The sequence below is a fragment of the Fringilla coelebs genome, assembly GCF_963513975.1.
Source record: "Fringilla coelebs genome assembly, chromosome: 8".
Lineage (NCBI taxonomy): Eukaryota > Metazoa > Chordata > Aves > Passeriformes > Fringillidae > Fringilla > Fringilla coelebs.
The window spans coordinates 2,159,696-2,180,394 of record NC_140066.1 but is presented as its reverse complement, the minus strand read 5'-3'; the positions used below and the strand labels follow the sequence as shown (position 1 = coordinate 2,180,394).

The window sequence follows — 20,699 nt, the reverse complement described above, 5'->3', positions numbered from 1 at the left end:
CACAACAAATATGGTAAGTCCTTTCTGGACAGCATCCTTTCCAACTTGTACTGTACCATTCTTCCTTCTTTCCCCGTAAAATTCCACTGCAGTGCAATTCCACCCATTGACTCGCTCATATCTCAGTTTAAAGGGGAAAAAAGTAATAACATTTAATTTCATCCAGCTAAGTATTTTGGCAGATATTCTGCACTAAAAATATACACCATAATTTAGAATAAATGTTCCAAATCAGTTCAAGCCTCGCTCACTCCAAGCATCATCATGAAATTTAGCACTTGTTTTCCTAAACCTTCCTAACACATGTATGACCTTGATCAAAAAAGTGGAGTTTTAGTTTCTTTAAGCTGCAAAACTAAAACTGCATCATAAAGAGGGCAACAGCAGGTCTGCCTGGCCAACTTTATGTTTTAAAGTTGTTTTTTAACAAAATTATGCCTTGTGTATCTGAAAAAGAAAAATTAAGAGGGTGCTCAATCAGCTATTTGCAGCCTTGATGGAAATAAAACTTTCATGTTCCTAGTATGAGGTTTATAAACACCCCCAAAGGTGTAGATACTGAGTCACCTCTGGCTTTTGGCTTGCCTTCAGCTGAGGGGATGTTACAGAGGGTGAGCAGGCACGGTGGGTGCTTTGCTGGCACCCCCGCTCCCCGTTGCAGTGTTTATGCACAAACACAACACAGAGCACAGACCGTGCAGGCAGCCACAAAATCACTCACACTGCACATGACACTCGGGATTTCTCCCAGGCTCTTCCCGATTTTCCCCCTCCCTTTCTTTCTTCTTCCTTTTGTTTTGTTGTTGTTTGGGGTTTCTTTCCTCTCCATCAGGGCACCAATCCCCCGCAGCCATCCCGAAGGCAGCCCTGGCTCCCCAGAACCCCCAGGAAAGGCCATGGATTGTGCCTCACCAGCTGCCCCCCATCCTGGGGAGGTTTCCTCGCTGCTGCCTGCACGTGCTCAGTGGAGCTTTCCCTGACAACACGAGGCCATGTGCAACTGCCCATTCTTTCTTCTAAGCTCTGTGGTGACAATGACCTTGCAAGGGACTGCAAGCACTTCACTGCACTGCCCAAATTCAGCCACCACACCAGTAAGTGGCGAAAAAGGATGATGTTAAGTGAAACGGGGTATAATGTGACTTCAGAAACGCAGGCAAATTAATTTTTAAGTATGAATCCCTTCTATATAGATTTTCCATTACCAGGAATAAAATTAAAGAGGTGTCTGCTTAACTGGGAAAAGAACACAATATAAACCCTAAGGAAAACTAAGGATATTCCTTCCCCTGTATCCATTACTGTGAGCTTACAAAGCTTTCTTTCTTTAATGAGCACTTGCCTGCTAGAAGTGATGAATATTTCAGATGCTCTTTCAAAACAAACATGGAGAACCTAATACAGTATTTATGGCACAGATGAATTTCCTAAATGAGTCTCCCAATAACCAGAAAGGAGCATTAAGCCATGAGTATAGAAAACTATAAATAGTACACAAAAGGTACAGTGTAATAGCGTGCATCACTTTTAGGCTTGTTTATATCTGACAAGCATTGCTAATTTTGCCCTGTACAGAATTTGTGAATGGCTTGGTCCTCAGCAGCACAGGGAGAACATGAACCCCCCAAGTAAATAAATGTGCATCTATCAAAACTTAGGAGAGTTAGGAAAAAACCCAAAGCTCCGTGTATTATTGGAAGAAAGTACTACAAAGCCTCCTTTAAGGAGCCTAAGAATACTACTTGAAGAAAATACAAATTAAAAAGGTCATATCCTGTTTGAATTTTGAAAATGTCAGTGGTCAGACGCCCTCAGCCACTACCAATAATGAAATCAAACACTGAGGTCATAATTCAACAGATAGGACAACACCACTTTACACGGTGTCCTACCAACAGCAGAAACCAGGCTAGAGCCATGTAACACAATGCCACATTTCTAAAAAATGCCCTAGTAAAGAAGTCTGCAAAGTATGCAGCTTTTTTGAAGTTTACTGCAGCTGACAGAGCTGCAGTGTAACTTAGATGCCCAGCCTCCCTTCCCCATCCCAAACCAAAGGCCAACCCCACCAAGCCCAATGCAGCATTCCATGAGATGCCTTCAGAGGTACTCTGCCTTCTTTGGTGGATGCAACGAGACAAATTCTTAGGAAATACACCCCAGCACTACAAAACAAATACAAATCTTTTGTAAAACACAAAACCAGTACCTAAAACCAGAGAGGAAATATCACAGATTCAGTTCAGCAAAGAAAAAGTCCAACCATAAATCAACGCAGGTCCAACGACTGACACGGATACTACACACACACAGAACCAGACAAGCCTTTCCATTCAAGAGCCAAGGGTGGAAAAAACCTCTTCAGAAGGTTTTTTGGAAAGGACAGGAATGACAGACTCCTATTACATAGCAACCTGCTGGGCCACCAAATCACAAACAGTGGCAAAATGCACTCAAGAGGAAAATCTCAAGACCAACCATGAGCCACGACTGCAGACAGACACCCATCTGTCTGTGACCAAAAAACCACATTTTCCACTCTTTGCCAGAACAGGCATCACACCAATTACACATTATAAACTGACTCCTTTACAAACACTCCTTATTTTGCACGCTGTCAACAGCACAAAAGACAGAATGAGCAAACACTTCAAGTTTTAGCTACACCCATGTGGTATATTACAAAGAGCAGCAGTATTAAAATGAATAATTAAAATCATACCCAGAACAACAAAACTACAAGTATTTCAATGGCTTATTTTAATGCAGAAAAAGCACATTAACAGTTGCCAGTGTCGTAAAACCAGAATTAGTTTGCACAACTACTCCACATGAAAAGACAGACACCCTTCAGGTTGGACAGGTTATCTGCTCCTTACTTAAACTTAACTTTGGTTTGTCTTACCAAAGTTTCTGTAACTGTAACAATGACAACACAACTGTTGGGAAATTGGGATGTTTTCAAGTAAAATGACACTACAGACCAGTCAGCACTTATAAATACTATATCCAATGACTTCTGAAATTTTAGTGTACTGAAACAATACTAAAATATCTTATTACATTTAGCTAGCATAGTTCAACAAAGTAAGTTTAACGACATACTTTTTGTTTGCATTTTCATTAGCTTCATCTTACCCATACCACCCATCTTACTTGCCCCATTCATCCTCCAGCTTGTTAGTTTGCAACAACAGAATTAACGACTTATTTCTATTCAAAACATTCTAAATATTAACTGGGAGAAGCAATATCAATATACTACCTGTTACTTTAAAAAAAACCCAAACAACCCAAAACATTAGCCATGAGTACAGCAAGTCTGTATTTTGCTATAAAAACGGAGATATTTGCATTTTAAAGACCAATCTTTTGTTATCGTGAAAGATAGCCATTTTAAAAGTGTGGAAGGAATATGTTACCACTGAAACTGAAGGTGGTTGTAAATTTACAGGATTTTCAGTTTCAGTTGAGGTATTCTAAAGTTTAAAGAAAGAGAGGATATCAAAACTTCAGTAAAGCGAGTATAAAAATTCCACTTTTGTTAACTTGGCTTGCAGTTTAACGTTGACTTCCCCCATGAAATTTCAGATGCCATAAAACCTGTACGCTAAAAACATTTAACTGTTACGTTTGAAAGTACGAAACTAGGAACAAGAAATTAAAGGGAACGTTCAATGCAAGGGAAAGCAAACTTTTGGTCCGCAGACTTGTGCAGGGAGGTTCAAATATGTCTACAACATGCTGGAGAGAAAGAGGAAAGAAAGGACATGTTCTGTGCTTTTAAAATTAGCTAATCTGCTTAATAGCTGGAAACGCCGCTACCCAGCGTTTAACCCTTTGCCTTCCTGGGCCGTATGACAAGAAAATGCCGCTCAAAACGAGAGGGGATAAATATCAAAGCAATCATCGGTTACCTTTATAACTCTTTGCTTCCTCCTCTGAGGCCTTTTGTTTTCTGTTAGGACCTAAAAAAACATCAAATTGCAGAATATAAGTTGTGGTCACAAAGGCAGGCAGACACCTCCGATTTTTATTATGGAACAGCGATATTTCTGCAATACCCCGAGTGCTTTACACGCGGCCCTTCCACGGGCCGGCGGCGGCTCCCGGCGGCCCGTCCGCCGCCCCCGCGGCGCCCCTCACATCGCGGGCGCCCCGCGTTCCCCCTCACGGCGGCGGCGCCCCTGCCCCGCCATCTTTGCTTCCTGCCGCAGCGGCGGCCGCGCGGGCGCGCGCCGCGTGCGGCCCCGCGGGAGCGCGCGGCGCCGCGCAGCGCCCCCCGGCGGCCGCCCGCCCGCCCGAACAAAGGCGCTCCGCCGCCCGCGAGGGCCGCCACCGACCCGCCGCGCCCGCCCAGCCGGCGCCGCCCCGCGCCCCGCGCACGGCCCGGCCACCGCGGCCGGGGTCGACGGGCTCGGCCGGGGCCGCGGTGACAACGGGGTCAGGCGAGGACACGGGCCCCGCACGCGTGCGCACACCGCCGCGCAGCGGGCGGCACTGCCCCGACCCTCTCCCGAGCGGCGCTGGGCGTGCGGCGCCGGGCTCCGCGAACCGATCGTCCTGCAAAGGGTGGAACTCGCCGCTCCCCCGCGGAGGCCGCAGCCACGGGGCCTGACTTCACCTGCTCTCCCCAGCCGAGCCCCTCCAAAATCCCAGCCCGGGGCCAGGAGCCCAGCGCCCACCGCGCTCAGCAGCGCGGCCCCGGCCCAAGAGACTCCTCTGGCTTCACCTACTGCGCTCAGCAGAACAAACTACGGCCACGGGAACCGGCCACCATATAAACATCAAGTGTAATTGTTTTCCCACAACTCCACCTGCTCCACGCGTTCATCCGGATGGAAGGAGGACGGAGGGGTGACAGCGAGCCCGCACGGATCGCCCAGACATCCCCCAACCAGGGAGAACAAACCAAGCACAGCGCATCTCACAGCAGGCACCCAAGCATTCCCTGCATCTTAACCAGAACGCTGGCCATGGATTTATGCACTGAAGATAAAAGCCAGTAAGAACACCTTCTCATCAGCTACAAACTGCAATCTGTTTTCTTAACCTAATGCTACACGGTAATGTAATTACTGACCACTTATTGGCCCAAATCAGTTAAATAGCAGAAATGCTCAGACGTGGACACACAGCTCATTCCCCAGTGTAGCAATTCAATCACAGAAAGCTGTCACCCACTTTTTGTTGTCTGATGCTACCTTGTATCTAAGCTCTTCATTTGCTGCATCAGAATGATGTATTGAATAGGATTTAGGATAAGGCAAAATTTAAAAAACTGATTTGTGTTCTTTCCCCCAAATACCCCGTGTCTGCAAGGGTCATTTTTGCACATTAAGAATGAGAGTGGAAATCACACAGACTTAGTGATCTGATTCTTCTTGGTAGTTTTGGCTACTTAGATGCTTTTCAATACAGGAGGAAAAAAGGAACTATTTTGTTTGCTTAGAAACCTAAGACCCCATATTGTGATTTAGCCCCCAGACTGGTGCATGCACTGGACAGCAAATTCAGGTTTCCTTGTAATCTCATGTTAGAGGTCCTCAGACACAAGGAAGGAAATAAACCTCTTCAAATAATTTCCCCATAAAAGCTTTCAGAACCTACACGGAAAATAAGGAGCAGTGAAGAGGCAACTTGTTAAATACAGCCTCTGAAAATAACTAGAGCACAAACTAATCCACGGCACTGTAATTTAGCCTGCATTATGGTCCACACCCAGGAACACAGAAATGGCAAAGTGCTGTCAGCTGTAATTATTTTACACTCCCACAGAGTGTGAGTGTCAGTGAAAACTACAAGAAAACTGCACAACTCCAATTCCCTGCCCTGCATCCACGGGGTAGGGAAGGCTGCATGCAGCTCTGCTCATCATACACATTCCCAAACTCCTCTAGCTGTGTGCTATCCCCTTACAAAACCCTCAAGTATCCTACTCAGGAGTGTTTTTATGTGCACTCATGTTAAAATTCAACTGGCTAAAATATTGCTGGAGTCTATTGTAAAATAAATACCACAAAGTCTAAATTTCTTGATTAAAGCTGGACCTGGCTAGAACACAAGAATTCCATTTTGCCTTTTTTTTTTTTCCCAGATTTCAGCACTTGATTTTGTTCCAAAGCAGAGCAAAACTTTCAGAATTCAAGAGGAGACAGATGGGATGTGGGAGACTAAAGTTCAAGCCCCTGGTCTGCATCAGGCAAAAATCCCTTACTGCCAACATGTTCTAATAATTCTCATCCCCTTCTTAAGTTTTAAACAGAGATTTAATTTCAAGCCTGGAGAAGCTTCCCCCAAAAATAGTTGCATTAAGACAGATAGTAGCCGTGAAAAGTTCCTGTTCATTCAGCATTTTCCATTCAAGGAATGGCTTACTGGAAAGCTCCCAACCAACTTGAATTGCAGCATCCTTTTTTCAATATGTCTGAGTTTTTCAGCAGTGTGTTAAAAACCCACAGACAAGCAGGCCCTTATTGTTATTTAATATTTCATGTTACTCAGATTACAGCAATTAAATAAGATGTCTCGAGACACCTTGGGCAACCCAAGTGAAGTAACACTCAGTGACCTAATTTTTTTGGCCAGTTTGTTGACTACAGGTCCCCCTAAATCTAGCTATTTAGTTCTAACATGAATCAAAGGAATTCCTGTTTAGTTCAAACAGGAATCACCCCAGAAGATGGTTTCAACCCAAGAGGGCTCCCTGCCTAGGTAGGACACTAAATTTGGGCACCTTGCCTTGAGACAAGCCCTGCAAAATGATGCCTCAGGTTTTAGCTTTTATATTTTTCACATTCTGTGCTGCTTTAGTGTAGTTCTGGGCTTCATATTAGGGGATAGTTAAGCTCTCTTCACAGAGTAGGGAAACAAAACAATTCCTTCTCTAGCTGGGGACCAAGGACAACAGATTCAGATCTCAGGCCCAAGAGCATAAACAACATGGGCTGAGGAGAGAAAAACAAGGATGGGACTGCATGATGAGGTAAAGCTGGAATTGGACAATGAACTCCAATATGCACAAGTGTGAAACCCCGTGACATTTGGGTTGTGCTGCCCAAGGTGGATCTATTTGAGGCCTCTTAATAAACCCCTACTTTATTCTGTAGCTCCATCTAGTCTCTGTTCTAGGTCAGCCTTCACAAGGCATCGAGAAAGCAGCCCTGGAGGTGAGGGCTCCCCACACACACTGCCAGCTCAGCAGCAGCCCTGGAAGTTCACAGCCCTCTCTGGGAGCTGTGGGGTCACAAACCCCTCCAAGTCCAGCTCAGAACTGGGGTTCCCAGCCTGGCACCCCCGTGGCAGGGCAGCAGCTCCCCGAGGAGAGCACCGGTGAGCTGGGGCCCATCAGCCCCGGCAGGGCTGGAGCCCGTGGAGCCGGCACCAGCCTCTGTCTGCAGCCCCTGCCCGGCCAAAACAGCAATCTCTGGCCAGGGAGGAAAGAAAATAAACCATGAGCCACCTTGCAGCCACATGCTGCTTTTGAAGCCTACAAAATCCTCGCCCCACACTGCAGCTCATGAAGACAGCCCTGACAGCGCGCAATGCAAGGGCAGCAAAGCAGGCCACTTCTTGGAATTGAATCTGCTTTTTGGAACAAAACAGCTGTAAAATAGCCCTCAGTAACTGCAATACTGTTTCAGAAAACAGCAGGCTTTAAAGAGAGGACAAAAACGTGGCAGCATCATAATCCTGTGTGGGTAAGCATCTCAAACTCTTCACTGTGGAGTATTCCTGCATTATTCATTCTGAGAGGGACAGTAACCCAAGATAAAGCCTTTTTCCTCTTCTTATGAAAGCTTCCTTACATTTTATTTACTGGGCTGCCCTTTCAAAAACAATTCAATAAACAAGAAAATGTTTTCCCTTATATATTTTAGGATTTTTCTTTACCAGCTCCAAACCAAACAGGCACAATGTGAATTCCTTCAGGAAGAGGGGCATTATATGCAACAATATTGCTCCACACAGGGGCTGGGAACTAGAGCCCACAATGCCTTATATCCAGACTTTCATGATGTCACATCCCTGCAAAACCCATTACATTCAGGAAGGTACAATATCACTTAATGTTTATGTGGCTGTTACTTTTAAATGGTATTTTTCAAGTCCAATATAGTTTTCAAATCTTTATCTGGATTATGTGTGAATTAATGGAAATAACAGTAACTTAACTATTGCCAGTTCCAAACATGCAACTGATATTCTCCAAGGGCTGAGTGCTTGTGCACACGTGGGCATGGGTGCTGGATTATGCACTTCAGTTTACATTCATGGCTTCCACCAGCCAGGCCTCACTCCCTGTAACTGTAAATCCACCTCAAGTGGATTTCTTAAAGAAAACCACTACTTTTTCTTTCCTAAGCAGCAGGTTTGGACTGCCAACCCTCACAGTGGCTATACAGCCATTTAATGCACACAGCTCTCACTGACTTCACTGGGACTTTTGCATTTTTTAGTTAGAATGGGGAGAGAAAATTCCTTTAAGGCAAAACACCAACATTTAAACTATGCTCCTGGCTCTATCTCCCTACACCCTCCTCCCCATGAATCACCTCCAAAAAATGCTTACATTCCACCAACATGAGAGAAAGAAGCATGACTCTTCTGAACAAGGAACACACTTAAGCCAATCTCATTTCTTTTAATTATTTATGTTCACTTTCCATACCATGGACAGAGACCATGGGTTTTGGGTTTTCCTCAGCTGCTTTGTACTTGAAACACATTACTGCCACAGAAGTCCCAGCACTACCAGTCTGGGAAAACAATGGAATTCCCTGCAATCTTATCTAAAGGATAGCTGATAACTGAGTGATAGCATTCCCCATCCTCCAATACCTTCCCCATCTCAACACCTTGAAAGAGCCAATGAAATACTTTCTCATTTTCTCAGAGCACAGTTTCTAGAGATTGATCATGAAGAAAGGCCTCTTTCTAGGAATATCTGAAAAGACACCAGGGTTTCATTCAAATACAATTTTATAAGAAAATACCCGACATGTTCTTAAATGTCAGGAATACTTCATTTCCCCCATGCAGCACCCTGAAATTGCACACAAAATTTAACAAGAAATGAAGGAGGCTTCTGGTGCAGCTCTGAATGTATCATACAGAATGTGGCCACTCTAATGAAATAAAAGCACACCAAAATAAAAGCTGCCAAGGAAAAGAATAGAAACAAGGAATCTCTCATAAAGAAAGTAAAAGGAGTGCCCAGAGAGGACAAAGGTGAAGAGGCAAAGCTAATCTGCAAGGAGTAGGGTCAGGCTGAGCAACAAGAAAAGTAGTATGTTTAGCCTGGAAAACAAAGGTTGACAGAAAAGCTGGAGTGCTTGCTTTCACTGACCCTGCCAAAACCCTTTCTAAAACATGGCTTTTAGATCACTTCCTACCTCAACTCCTCTCCCAGGAACTTCTCTTCAATCCCACTGACTAAATATACAAAAAGGACAATGTCACTACTCTTTTGCTGTAAAAGGTCAGGATAAGTCTCTACCACCTTTATTGTTTTAGTATCTATCTTAAGTCACATTACAGCTATCCCTCTCCTCACTTGTTTTTTAAGAGCATTAAGGAACAGCTGAAACAGAAAGAGTTTTTTGAATTAATTCTGAGCCAAACTGTTTAAGCCTACTTCCCTAAGCATCATACCTTAAAATATACTTCCCCCACAAAAGGGAATATACCATATCCCCTCAGTGCTCCAGGACTCTGCTTTCTGCTTGCCTACCTGAAAACCAGAATGGACTTCTCTGCCAAGCCTGGTAAGCACAGGACAGAGCAGTGCAAGCAGGAGCTCTCCTGAGACCTCTGCAGCTGACAGGAATTCCTATCTGCTGTAAGAACACACCATTTTCATGAAACTGCTCTGGAGAAAGGTTTTGCAGGTGCATTCTCCCCAGCGTGAACTGCTCCTCTCAGAGCACATGCTGGTGTGCAGAGACTTGAACCTCAGTTTCCCACATCCCAAGGCAAATGTGATTTAACTACCGAGACAGCCTCTCCCCCTCTGTGGTTCAGGTACTACTGGATCCTATGAAGAGAGCACTCCCAGCAGGACCCAGCACTGCAGAGTCTCACTGCAGCTCAGAGGTCAGGGAATTCAGTTGGGATGTGGGAAATCTACCTTCAACTCCCTACTTACCTGATTTAAAGCCTGATCTTGAAACTGAAATCCCTCAGAAGGTCAGTGCTGTTATCACATGGGCATACAGACTGTCTTTTCCCCTCCTCTTTGTTCCAAAAGTTATGACCTGGGTTATAAAAGGCTGATGGGGCAGAAAAAATGAGTAAGAAACACAGAAAAAGAAAATATGTATGGGGAATGTGGTAAAGGACAAAGGGAGAGAGGAAAGAGAAGTGAAATGAGAGAAACAGAAGAATAGACAATTAGAAAGGCAGAGAGATGCGAAAGGGGAAAATGCAGCTACAACTTGGTCCTGAAGTTTATAAACTGATTTCCACCAAACGTGTCATCACAAGCAAATTGCTTTAACTGAACCAAAGAGCAGAAAACATGCCTTCCTTAGTTTTTAGCCTTCAGTATTTTAAAATACCAACACTCTCCCTTGTAATTTACAGTCTCCTAAGACTACCCTCAATCTCCCTCCTCCCCACATTCCGTGCCTAAATCTTCCTCATTTCTTTATGCACGCCAATGAATCCATTCTTTTGGCCAACATACCAACATCTGGGACACAGAGCTAAAGCCATATTTACCTTTGATTTTACACATTTCTGTAACAGGAACAAGACTAACTCCAGCTCACTCTAACCTACAGATCCGTAGATGACAAGAGGAAGTTACTGTACAACCTGTTAGCACCAACAGTAACCCTGAACTCTCTGAAGCTGTAATGTGGCCAGCACTTCCCTTTGCAGAATTTTAAGACGCACCAGTGACTTAATTTGCAACTTCTTTGTCTTACCTCAAAAGGTAGCGTGACTGGTGGCGGTGGCTTTTTCAGTTCTTCGCATTTTCTCTTTTTACATATCCGGTGACTGGTTTTGCGCTTCCTGCAGCAGCTGCACTCCTCGCAGTTTGTTTTCCGCAGACAGGGCTCGCACACTCCACAACGCCGCCGTTTCTTTTTCTCCAGCATAGGGAGCAGAGATGAATATGGAAGAGGGTAACCACCAGCTGGATTTTTAAGAGAGTATGGCCCTGAGGCCTCAACTACTTCAGTGCTGTTGTTCAGGTTGTCCTGAACCAAATTCAAGCTTACTCCGACACTTCCCAGCTGTGATGAATAATCATTATGCTGCAGTCTTGAGTCAGCTGGCAAATCTGCATTTATGGCTTTTTCTGAGGCAAGAGCAGAGATTTCCATGCTTGAAGGCAACTCTGAAACAAAACCTGCAGAGAACTGTCCAGAGTTTTCAGAAGAGATTTTATCAACTGTGCTTTTTCCTAAATCTGAAGAAAAAGTGGGGACATACCCTGAATTCAAAATTAATGTCTCTGCATCGATACATTTAACAAGCTGTTCAATGTCCTCTACTTCAATATTGTTTAAAGAGGTACCGGAGACTGGCTCACATACTCTAAATATGTTCTTTGTGTCAAATTCTGAATTCTCTTTTGTAAAGCTCAAATCTGAATTTGAATCAAGTTCTCTGTGAATGGGTACAAAATCCACAACCAGTTTCATGGGGTATTCTGCAAGTGAGCTTGCACCTTCAAAGTGTAAAAGCAAATTTGATTCAGAGGCAGCTACAGAACTGGAATTTGAACCAATGTCTTTATTCTCAGGTCCCAAACCCCAGCCTGCCTTCAAGCAGGAATCTGCCAGTGACCTTGCATCTTCTAATAAATGTTCTTGTGAGTTAAACTCAGAGGTAACTAGAGACGCAGAATCCAGGTCTTGTTCTTCCCTAGGTAGCACCATGTCCAACCCTGCTCCAATGTGGAATTTGGCAAGTGTGACTGACTCTATCAGTACTGCTGAGCTGAGGCCTGAGGTATCAACAGAGCTGGAGTCAGGTTCTGTACTGTTAGGCACCACATTGAAGGGAGCCTCCGCATGCACCTTTGAGTTTGATTCAGAGGCAATTCCAGAGTCAGAAGGAGAAGGTGGAAGCACCAGCGCAGCATCTTCAACAAATGCTTCAGCCAAACTACCTGTATCGAGATCACTGAGTGTCTGCTCACAGGGCAGGTCTTCATGCTTAGATTTCAGCCCTGAAGCTTCTGTACCATCATCAGTTACGTGACAGTTTAGAATGGAGTCATCTGTTTCAGGTATTTCTGCCTCCCCGTGCTGACTGGCACATGGGATAGCAGGCTCTTCACCTGCACCACACAGCCAGCCTTCTATAGGCAGAGCAGCCAACTCATTCTGAGCTACATCTTCTTTCAAAGCTATTTCACCTGTTTCATCGTTTTTCTCTTCTACTACTGCCAGGGCTTCTTGTTCATGTTTTTCCTTTGTTTCTAGCCTTTTTTGTGCTGCAGCTTTCCTGGGCTTTGCAATTACTGGACTTTGGGACAATCTTCTGGAGAAGGATCGGTTCCGGAGAGCCATTGTGAAGCCATTGATGCTGAAAGGATCCTGGTTGTGGAAGAGGATATTGTCAGCTTTCTCCAAACTCACCCAAGACTCTCCAGACAAGGTTACATTGCTCCTGAGAAGTCTACCTGAAGAGCTCATGATTGGTTTCTTTTCTTGCTGTTTTTTCTTAACATCTTTTTCTTGCACTGGCTTTTTGCCTTTTCCAGAACTAACAGCTTTTGTGGAAGCTTTTGTGGTTTTCTTTCTCACTTGGCTAGATTTCTTTTTGCTCTGGTTAGTTTTCCTTTTGCCTAACTCTTCTTTTTTGGCTGATCTGGAAGGCCTCGCATGGTGAGCCATGTCTGCGGAGCAGGAGCAATGTTAAGAGGAGAGATGGAAAAAAATCATGAGCTCTTGAGAGACCTCTTCAGTAGAAAACTGCATACTCCCATTGCTGCTTTCTGTGCTCATACAATGTCAGCTCTGAAATAGAAAAAGATACAAAACAGCATTAATATACTTCTAATTTTAAAAGGTGCACATATATTCAGCTGACCATTTTTAATATTTAAAAACAGAGGTAGAATCAGAAATAGCAGTATTGGGTGTTATGTTCAGCTAGCACAAATGCTTTTAAAATATTAGTATACTACAAAATAAAAAGTTTGCCTAAAGGCCTCTAACACAAACAAAAAAGCAAACTGAACTCAAATGACTAGGCAACATCACATATTTACTATTTTATGTCAGTACTAAAAAGTTTGAGTTTTCTCAGTTTTATTAACAGTTCATTAACCAATACACTTCCCCTGAGTAAGGAGAAGCTAATATTCATCAGTATAAGGACATTCAGGAACAAAGGAACAAAGCTGAGTTTATTTTTTGTGCATACTCAATATATCATCACAGGGCATCTATCATTCTTTCACCACCTACTGGTAGCCCACCATGGTAAATTTCCATATAAAATGGGATAAGCAACTGGCTCCCCAAAGAGATCAATCTGTGATTTTTACAGGGGAACTGGACTAGGGAAGAATGGTCTTTATCAGTGTTATCCTCCTTCACAGCCCAATGTATTACATTCCAACCCTTCATTCCATACTGCGCCTATATCATGTTCTATGTAAGGCAGATGTCTCTGCTTCATCACTAAGACTTAATTTACCTTCAAAAAGCCACCACACATCTGTCCCAAGCTTTTGTCCCCAGTCACAACTGCAATGCACAGGTCCCCCAAGTCCCCAGACAAACTGAATCATCTCAAAAGATACAACAAATTTCTCACGCTCCAAACCAATTTCCTTCAAGGTGGGTTTTTTTAAAGCAAAGAAATTCTCACAAGTACATATTTTTAAGCACATAGTGCTATTTAAGTACCTATAGAAGGCTTTAAAAGCTTTATTTAGCCCTATGAATAGATCACATGGGTAAGACAAGGGCCCTTAAAATGGGAAGAGGCAGAGCCAGAAGCTCTATAGTCTCCAGCAGGAAAGTACCTTCCCTTCAGCATCATTCCTTATGCCTCCTCCAGACCTTCTGCACCTCTCATTGATGGGAAGAGGCCAAGAAAAGGAAGAATAAGAAGTATGGGGATGATGTCTAAAATCCTGACCTCAAATGGAAGTAAAACAAAGGGCATTTGGCTTCTAAAGGAAATAGAAAAGGAAAGAAGTGAGCAACCAGGTTCCTGACATCACCACTCCCTCCTGTGACTTCAATCCCCACCTGGAAGCCAACAGGGTGATCTCAGGGAAGCTGCACTTCCCCACAGCCTGCTCTGAGCTCTGCTGAAGGTGGGGAGAGTTTTGGTAATGCAGCCCAAAGAGCACTGCCCCAAGCATAGCCAACTCACGTGGCCTGTGTGGGGCCACCAGCTCGCTGCTGGCCGTTTGTCACAGCCCTGGCCAGGCTGCCCAGCGGCCACAGTACCCACCAAGGCTAACAGAACTCCCCAAACTCTTTTTGAGTAGCTTATTGAAAGCATTTTGAAGCCTGTCTCTTATTTATTCAGCTGCAGCAAGCCAACTGATCCTCTGTACCCCACATACAGACCAAGTATCTTCTCTAAACACGATGGGATTATCTTGTATCACATCTTCATATTGCGTATCAGATGAACACGATTACTGAGACAGCAGGCTTCTTCACACACACCAACAGCACTTTATAGTCGTGGGTGAAGCTTCAAAGGTCACACCAGAGACCTGAACAGCTCCCACAGATGCTCTCTATAAAAACTGGGTCAGACAGTGAAATAGTAAAACAAATACAACACTGAAAGGAAGGTAACCCGAGTGCTCTCCTCCCCCTACCCTTCTCTGGAGGCACATGGGGGAAGGAGGACATGGCCATTAGGAGTCACTCCATGAATCAAAAAGGGTATCACACCAGCAGGCCCATGAAATAGTTGTTGGCAGCCTGCAAAAAGCCTCCCCAGTTTCTTGGGGACGTGACAGAGACTGGGATCTTCATTCCCAAGGATGGCCTGGAGAGCTGCAAAACCAGCTGGAAGCAAGCAGCAGGCACAGCTGCAGCCATAGCAGAGGAGCTACTTAACAGTGGCAGGAGAAGAAATGTGAGCTACTTTCAGAGCTTATAGCAGGAGACCAAGGAAGAAAGCAAGCAATCAACAAAGGCCAGGCAACACAGCAATGTGTGAATCAGGAGGGGGACTGAAGTGATAAAGTCTTTTCTCTTTATCAGCCCTTAAGCAGAATGACCAGATAATACAGGAGGTCTGCAGTGGAAACAGTGAGTGGATTTTTGAGACTACTGCATGTGAATGATGCTTTGCTCATATTGTTTGCTTACACAAGTAGTTGGTACATGCTTCAGGAAGCATCACTGTCAAAATTATCAATCAGAAGCTTCATTTCCAACAATTCGGTAACTTTTAAAATCATGACTACAACCACATTATAATGTCTTTATGTGCATTTGGACAGGGATAGGACATGGGGAACAGCTTCAAGGTGAAAGAGGGCAAGTTCACATCAGATACTAGAAAGAAATTGTTCCCTGTGAGGGAGGTGAGGCCCTGGGGCAGGGTGCCCAGAGAAGCTGTGGCTGCCCCATCCCTGGAAGTGTCCAAGGCCAGGTTGGATGGGCCTTGGAGCAGCCTGAGATAGTGGAAGTGTCCCTGCCCATGGCAGGGGGCTGGAATGAGATGGGCTGTAAGGTCCCTTCCCATTCAAACCATTCTGCAACTGCATGATTTGAAAATTGCAAAATAGTTGCTTCAGGACTGAGGAGGCAAGATCATCCTGGAATTCTTTGGATGGTTTTGTCCTTTTTTAAAAAGGATTTTAATACAGAGAGACACACCTGTCTGGCAAGAATGTAGAAAACTACCAATGCCAGAGCACTGATTCTCTTCAGGGCCAAAATTATAGAGGCTATGAACAGAGTGGTTCAAGACTTCCCTTTTTTGGCTAAAAAAAAGAATGCTGATATTCATAGGAAATTGCCTGGCTTTAAATGCTGCATTATAAAAGATGGCAAAGGCTTTGTCTGACTCAGAGATGACAATACAGGGTGACAAGAGCAGCAATACTTTAATCCATTTTGTTTCAATTTTGTCACTGGAGTGACTTTAGGTTTCTCAGAAGTGATATGAATAGAGCCCCAAAAGAAATTTTTTGGGGGTTAGGGGGGTGGATGCTTCACTTTAGTTATATCTGTCTGGGACTTTGAATGCCCAACCTGCAAGGTGGTCTTACAGTCTCAGACAAAATGGTTGTTAGCAAGAAATCTCTGTTTCCCTTAAAAAACCCCAGTCTTGAATGCTAGTCTGCCAAAACCACCTTAACTGCTAGCTAAAAACTGTCTTGATATTTTAAATAACCTGCCCTATAAGTTATATGGCTATTTTTTTGTTTCCTCTTCCACAGTTGGCACCAGTGTTTTAGGTAGCTGCAAGGCTGGTTTTCAAGTTTTGCTTCCCATAACACTCAGAAATATTTTACCTTCCCTTTTCCATTTAAAGCACTGGCAAGGACTGTTGAGATCTGCAGCAGTTTCAAATCATCTCATGCTGCTTCTAAATGACAACAAATGGCTTTACCACATTGCTCATATTTCACAACAAGCAATTATATTTCCAAAACATCTACGTGGACTCAACAGGATTATAAAACATAAACCTTATGGGGCAATATAATAACTTGTCAGTTTTCTATCATCCTGGAGAGAAACAAACTTACTTCAATGCTTTCTTCTGAAAGCCAAACCAGGTGAGACCTGCCATGCCTTCCCTGGCAGGGGAGCACAGGCATCCCTAGGATGTAAAAGGGGCAATAGGTGACAGGAGGTTTTGAAGGGAACTGCCACAGATAATATCAGTGCATCCTGAAGCTGTCTGTTTCTTGAGGCAATTTATCTCTCCTAATCCATGTGCAAAGCTGAAAGCTGGGTTTAAGGCCAGTTGGTTAAATTTTGCTCATTCATGGTAATAAATCTGGAACAATTCTGACTGCTATAATCCTCAAGAAATACTGCTAGAAAAGCTAATTAAAGGCTAAATTTTTTTAGTCCTGTCTCCTCTCAAAATTTCAAACAATTATAATGAGAATTCTACCTACAAAGTAATTAAGAAATTTAATCCTATACTGTCAGAATGCATCCAGAAAAAAAACAAAACCAAAACCAACAACCCCCCCACCAACAAAAAAAAAAACCCAAACCCACCCACAATGTTTCACTTTACACAAGTAGGTAAAAAAAAGATAAAGCAAATTTTCATTCTAGAGACTGTGTCAACCAAATTTCTGTTCCATAGCTTGATTCTTGTTGGAAGATGGCAGGGGAAAAAGATAGATATTAGCAGATGTGTCCTCATAAAAAATTATGGCAGTTTTTTTATGGTGTTGTAGAAAATAGCAAGTGACCCCTGAACAAACAGAGCAGTACAGGGAAAAAAAGATACAGCTAGCAGTCAGTAGTTTCACTAGTCACCTGGTTTCACTACAGTCAGATGTACTTAAGTACATTTTGTTTCAGGGTTTAGGTATCTTTTAATAAGTCCCTTGAGATTTGCCCTTAGGAGAAACAGATCTGGAGGTTTTCATCAGAGCCACTCAATAATGCAGGTCCCAAGCAATAAGGGCCACAATGTGACTAAGCTGTCACACAAGCTCAGATGCACAATTTAGGAGTCAAAACCACCTCATCTTCTGGCAGCAAATGCTCTAGAGAAAGATGCAAGAGACACCACAGAAGAAAATCTGACCCTCAGGTGCAGAAGCATGTCACACCATCAGCATATTCCTCCCAGCTGCACCAAAGCCAACCTGCTTTGCAATTTGGCCTAGTTCCCTGCATCTACTCATTGCTCTGTAGAACACTTTGTATATGAAAAGAAGGGAAATGGGTTAGGAGGGGAGAATCAGCTTTAATTTTCCCTTTCCCCCTTCTTTAATCCTTGAATACACATTTGGCTTTGGGTAAGAAATAAAAACTACACTTCTCATCTGCCATCTCTTCACACACAGAGGCCTCCCCGCTCCATTCTCCTCCATAGAGGCTTTCTGCTCTATGTTACAGGACTATGCCATTCTTAAGCAATATTTCATCCACACAGATTAAACTTTGGCTCAAGGTAAGGCTTTCCAGTAGCATATGAATGTGGGACAGGCACTGCAGGATGCCACCTCAGTCTCACAGACAAAGGCACATAAAGCATAGTTCTTTATTCACTCATCAGCAGCACAGGATGGTGCTGAGCAGACCAAGCACCAAGGCTTTCACCCTAAATTTCTGTCCTAGCTGGCCCCAGGAGGCCACCTCTGTGTTTGGAGGATGAGGCAGAGGTGCCACCCCAGTGCACAAGGAGCTGCAGGCTGCTGTGAAATAGGCACATGCCATGAATCCAGCAGGACATGGCCATGATCATCATTGTGCAATGACTCCATGCACCTTGGAGCCTACACAGTGAGTCACACAGATAAAAAGATACCACAAAAAACCCTCCTCCTACTTTGGAGAAAGCTCTATTAGAACAATTAGGGAGAAAAAAAACAACAAAAAAAAATAGAACTGTGGCAAGGAACCGCACATGCCTAAACCACAAACCAGATTAAGCCTCAGACAAACAACTTGAACCAAAAATCAACTGTGAGGACTCGCACATGTGCAAGCATCCTCCCTTCAGCCAGGCAGGAGCAGTGGCTTCCTTTAACCTGTGTGCAGTGCAGCCAAGCACTGACCTTCACAGGGGCAATGCTAAAAAGTAAAAATATTCCAAGTAATTTCTAAAGGCTCATCAAAGAAAAACCCCATCCACCAGAACACTCCAGACACATCTGAATACAAAAAAGCAAGCAAACCAAACAAAACACCCTAGCTCATCTACTGCCTCTCTAATTCTGCATTTATGCTGTTTAAAGCACTTCATTTCTTTTTGATAATGACTACATTCTTCAGGGGGTTTGCCTTTTCTTAAAAACAAGAAAAGGCAGAAAATCCACAAAAAAACCCTTCCACCATTAACTGAATCACCTTATCTCAAACTCAGCTAAAAGAAGGGGGAGGTGGAGGGAAGAACCTTCAGGCAAAGATTAAGCCTGGAAAATTTCAGCCTGAAAGGTGTTTTGAAATTTTAACTATCTGAAAACAGAAAGCAGGATGGAAGTGCTTAGGCCAGCTTCAACAACCACGGGTATCACTGCCAGTCATAATAAAACACCATTAGTGAAGATTTTAAATTAGTACCCAGTGAATTAGGTCTCACAGAAACTGTGACTATCAAAGTTCCTTGGTAGATCTCACTTGAGCTCTTCCCCAGTTACCTGCTTTGCACAACCCAGTCCGCCCCTGTCTCCTCCAAGCACAACAAACTCTTAGATAAGAGGGACTGACCCTCATCACAAGAGCAACCACCACCACCCTTTGTGCTACCTCGGAAAAGCATAAACCAGCTTTCTCCTCCTTAACAGTTAGGGCCGACCAGGCTACCTGCCCAGACTAAGACTAAATGCTAAATTTTCCCAATTCAATCTGTTTTCCTAATTTGTGATGACTGACATAATGAAAACAGGGTAATTACACCACAGAACAGCTTTTAGCCTTTCCAGAAAAGTACTTCAAAAATCACTGAGCACGGGTGGGGAGAACTACTATTATTTGGAATATTACTCTTATTATTGTTGTCGTTTTCACAGGTTTTTCCATTGTCTTGAAAATGTAGAGACACTTCTGCCTTAGAAATCCACTCAGCCATGTTTAAATACCTAATGCTGCGATCTTTGCCCATTTTGCCATTAGTGCACTATAAATTCTAGAAGAAGAGCTCTTTAGCCAGAGGCACGCTGGTGCAGCCACCCTGGCCAACTTGTTTACAGGAGCCGACTCCCACCGCCTCACTCCGCTGACATTGGTGCGCTCACGCCCTGCTCCACATTCCCCTCTCCTCCTTAAAGGAGTAGCAATCTCTCCACGCTGGCTAGCTGCTGTCTAGGCCGAGATACAAGTGATGCGGACTCCGTTGCCCTTTAAATATCTTTGGGGTGCAGCAGGATGGGCTGGCGGAGTGCAGGACAGGCTGGGCACACAACTGGCGCGTCTCCTTTGACTGCTGCTGCGCCTGGTCCCGGACAAGCGCAGGCTGTTCCCTGCTCGCTGCTCGGGCCCAGCAGCCATACCTTTGGAAGGTTAGCTGCTCCTGCCTCCCAGCAGGCCGCCGCGTCCTTTCTCCTCACCCATTCGGCGAACCTCATCCTTCTCCCCTGGTTCTTTCACGGGCACGGCAGGGAGCGCTCCGGCCAGCACCAAGCCTCCAGTTGCCATAAGAGCAGCTCCTCTCGTCCCCCAGCTCCAAGAGCGGCTGGACAAGCACTCGGCGCCCAGGAGCGCCCCGGGGGTACAGCCCTGCAGGGCTCCGGTTCCTCCGGCGCAGGCAGGCGGACCCCACGGGAGGAAGGAGCAGGCAGGGCCCTCCCGGGGGGAGGCAGCGGCTCCTCGTGGCCCGGCCCCGCCGCTGGCCGTGCCTCCCCAACGCCGGGAGCCCTCCCCGGGGCTGCAGACAATGGGGCCGACCCCAGCGGCGGCGCTGGGGACCCGCAGCGCCCATCCGGACGCGCCCGGCTTCTCCCGCGGCACCGGCGGGGAGGCACCCGCGGGGACGCTGCCCCAGCCCCACACACCAGCAGGACCTCCACGGGGTGATGCTGCACAGCCCTCGCTCGCCGGTTTTATGGGGCGGCGGGA

At 44.8% G+C, this 20,699-nt stretch overlaps 1 protein-coding gene across 1 annotated transcript in view; it reads right to left on the bottom strand.

The window, feature by feature from the left end:
- The window catches only part of TET1 (tet methylcytosine dioxygenase 1), a gene marked incomplete at both ends in the record, with an annotated part of 53,225 nt that extends 40,371 nt beyond the window's left edge, over positions 1–12,854 (bottom strand). The window contains 2 exons of the mRNA XM_084210321.1: positions 3,918–3,968; positions 10,932–12,854. Coding sequence (XP_084066447.1) covers positions 3,918–3,968; positions 10,932–12,854 — 1,974 coding nt within the window. The remainder of the gene's footprint in view (positions 1–3,917; positions 3,969–10,931) is intronic.
- Positions 12,855–20,699: the final 7,845 nt, after the last annotated feature.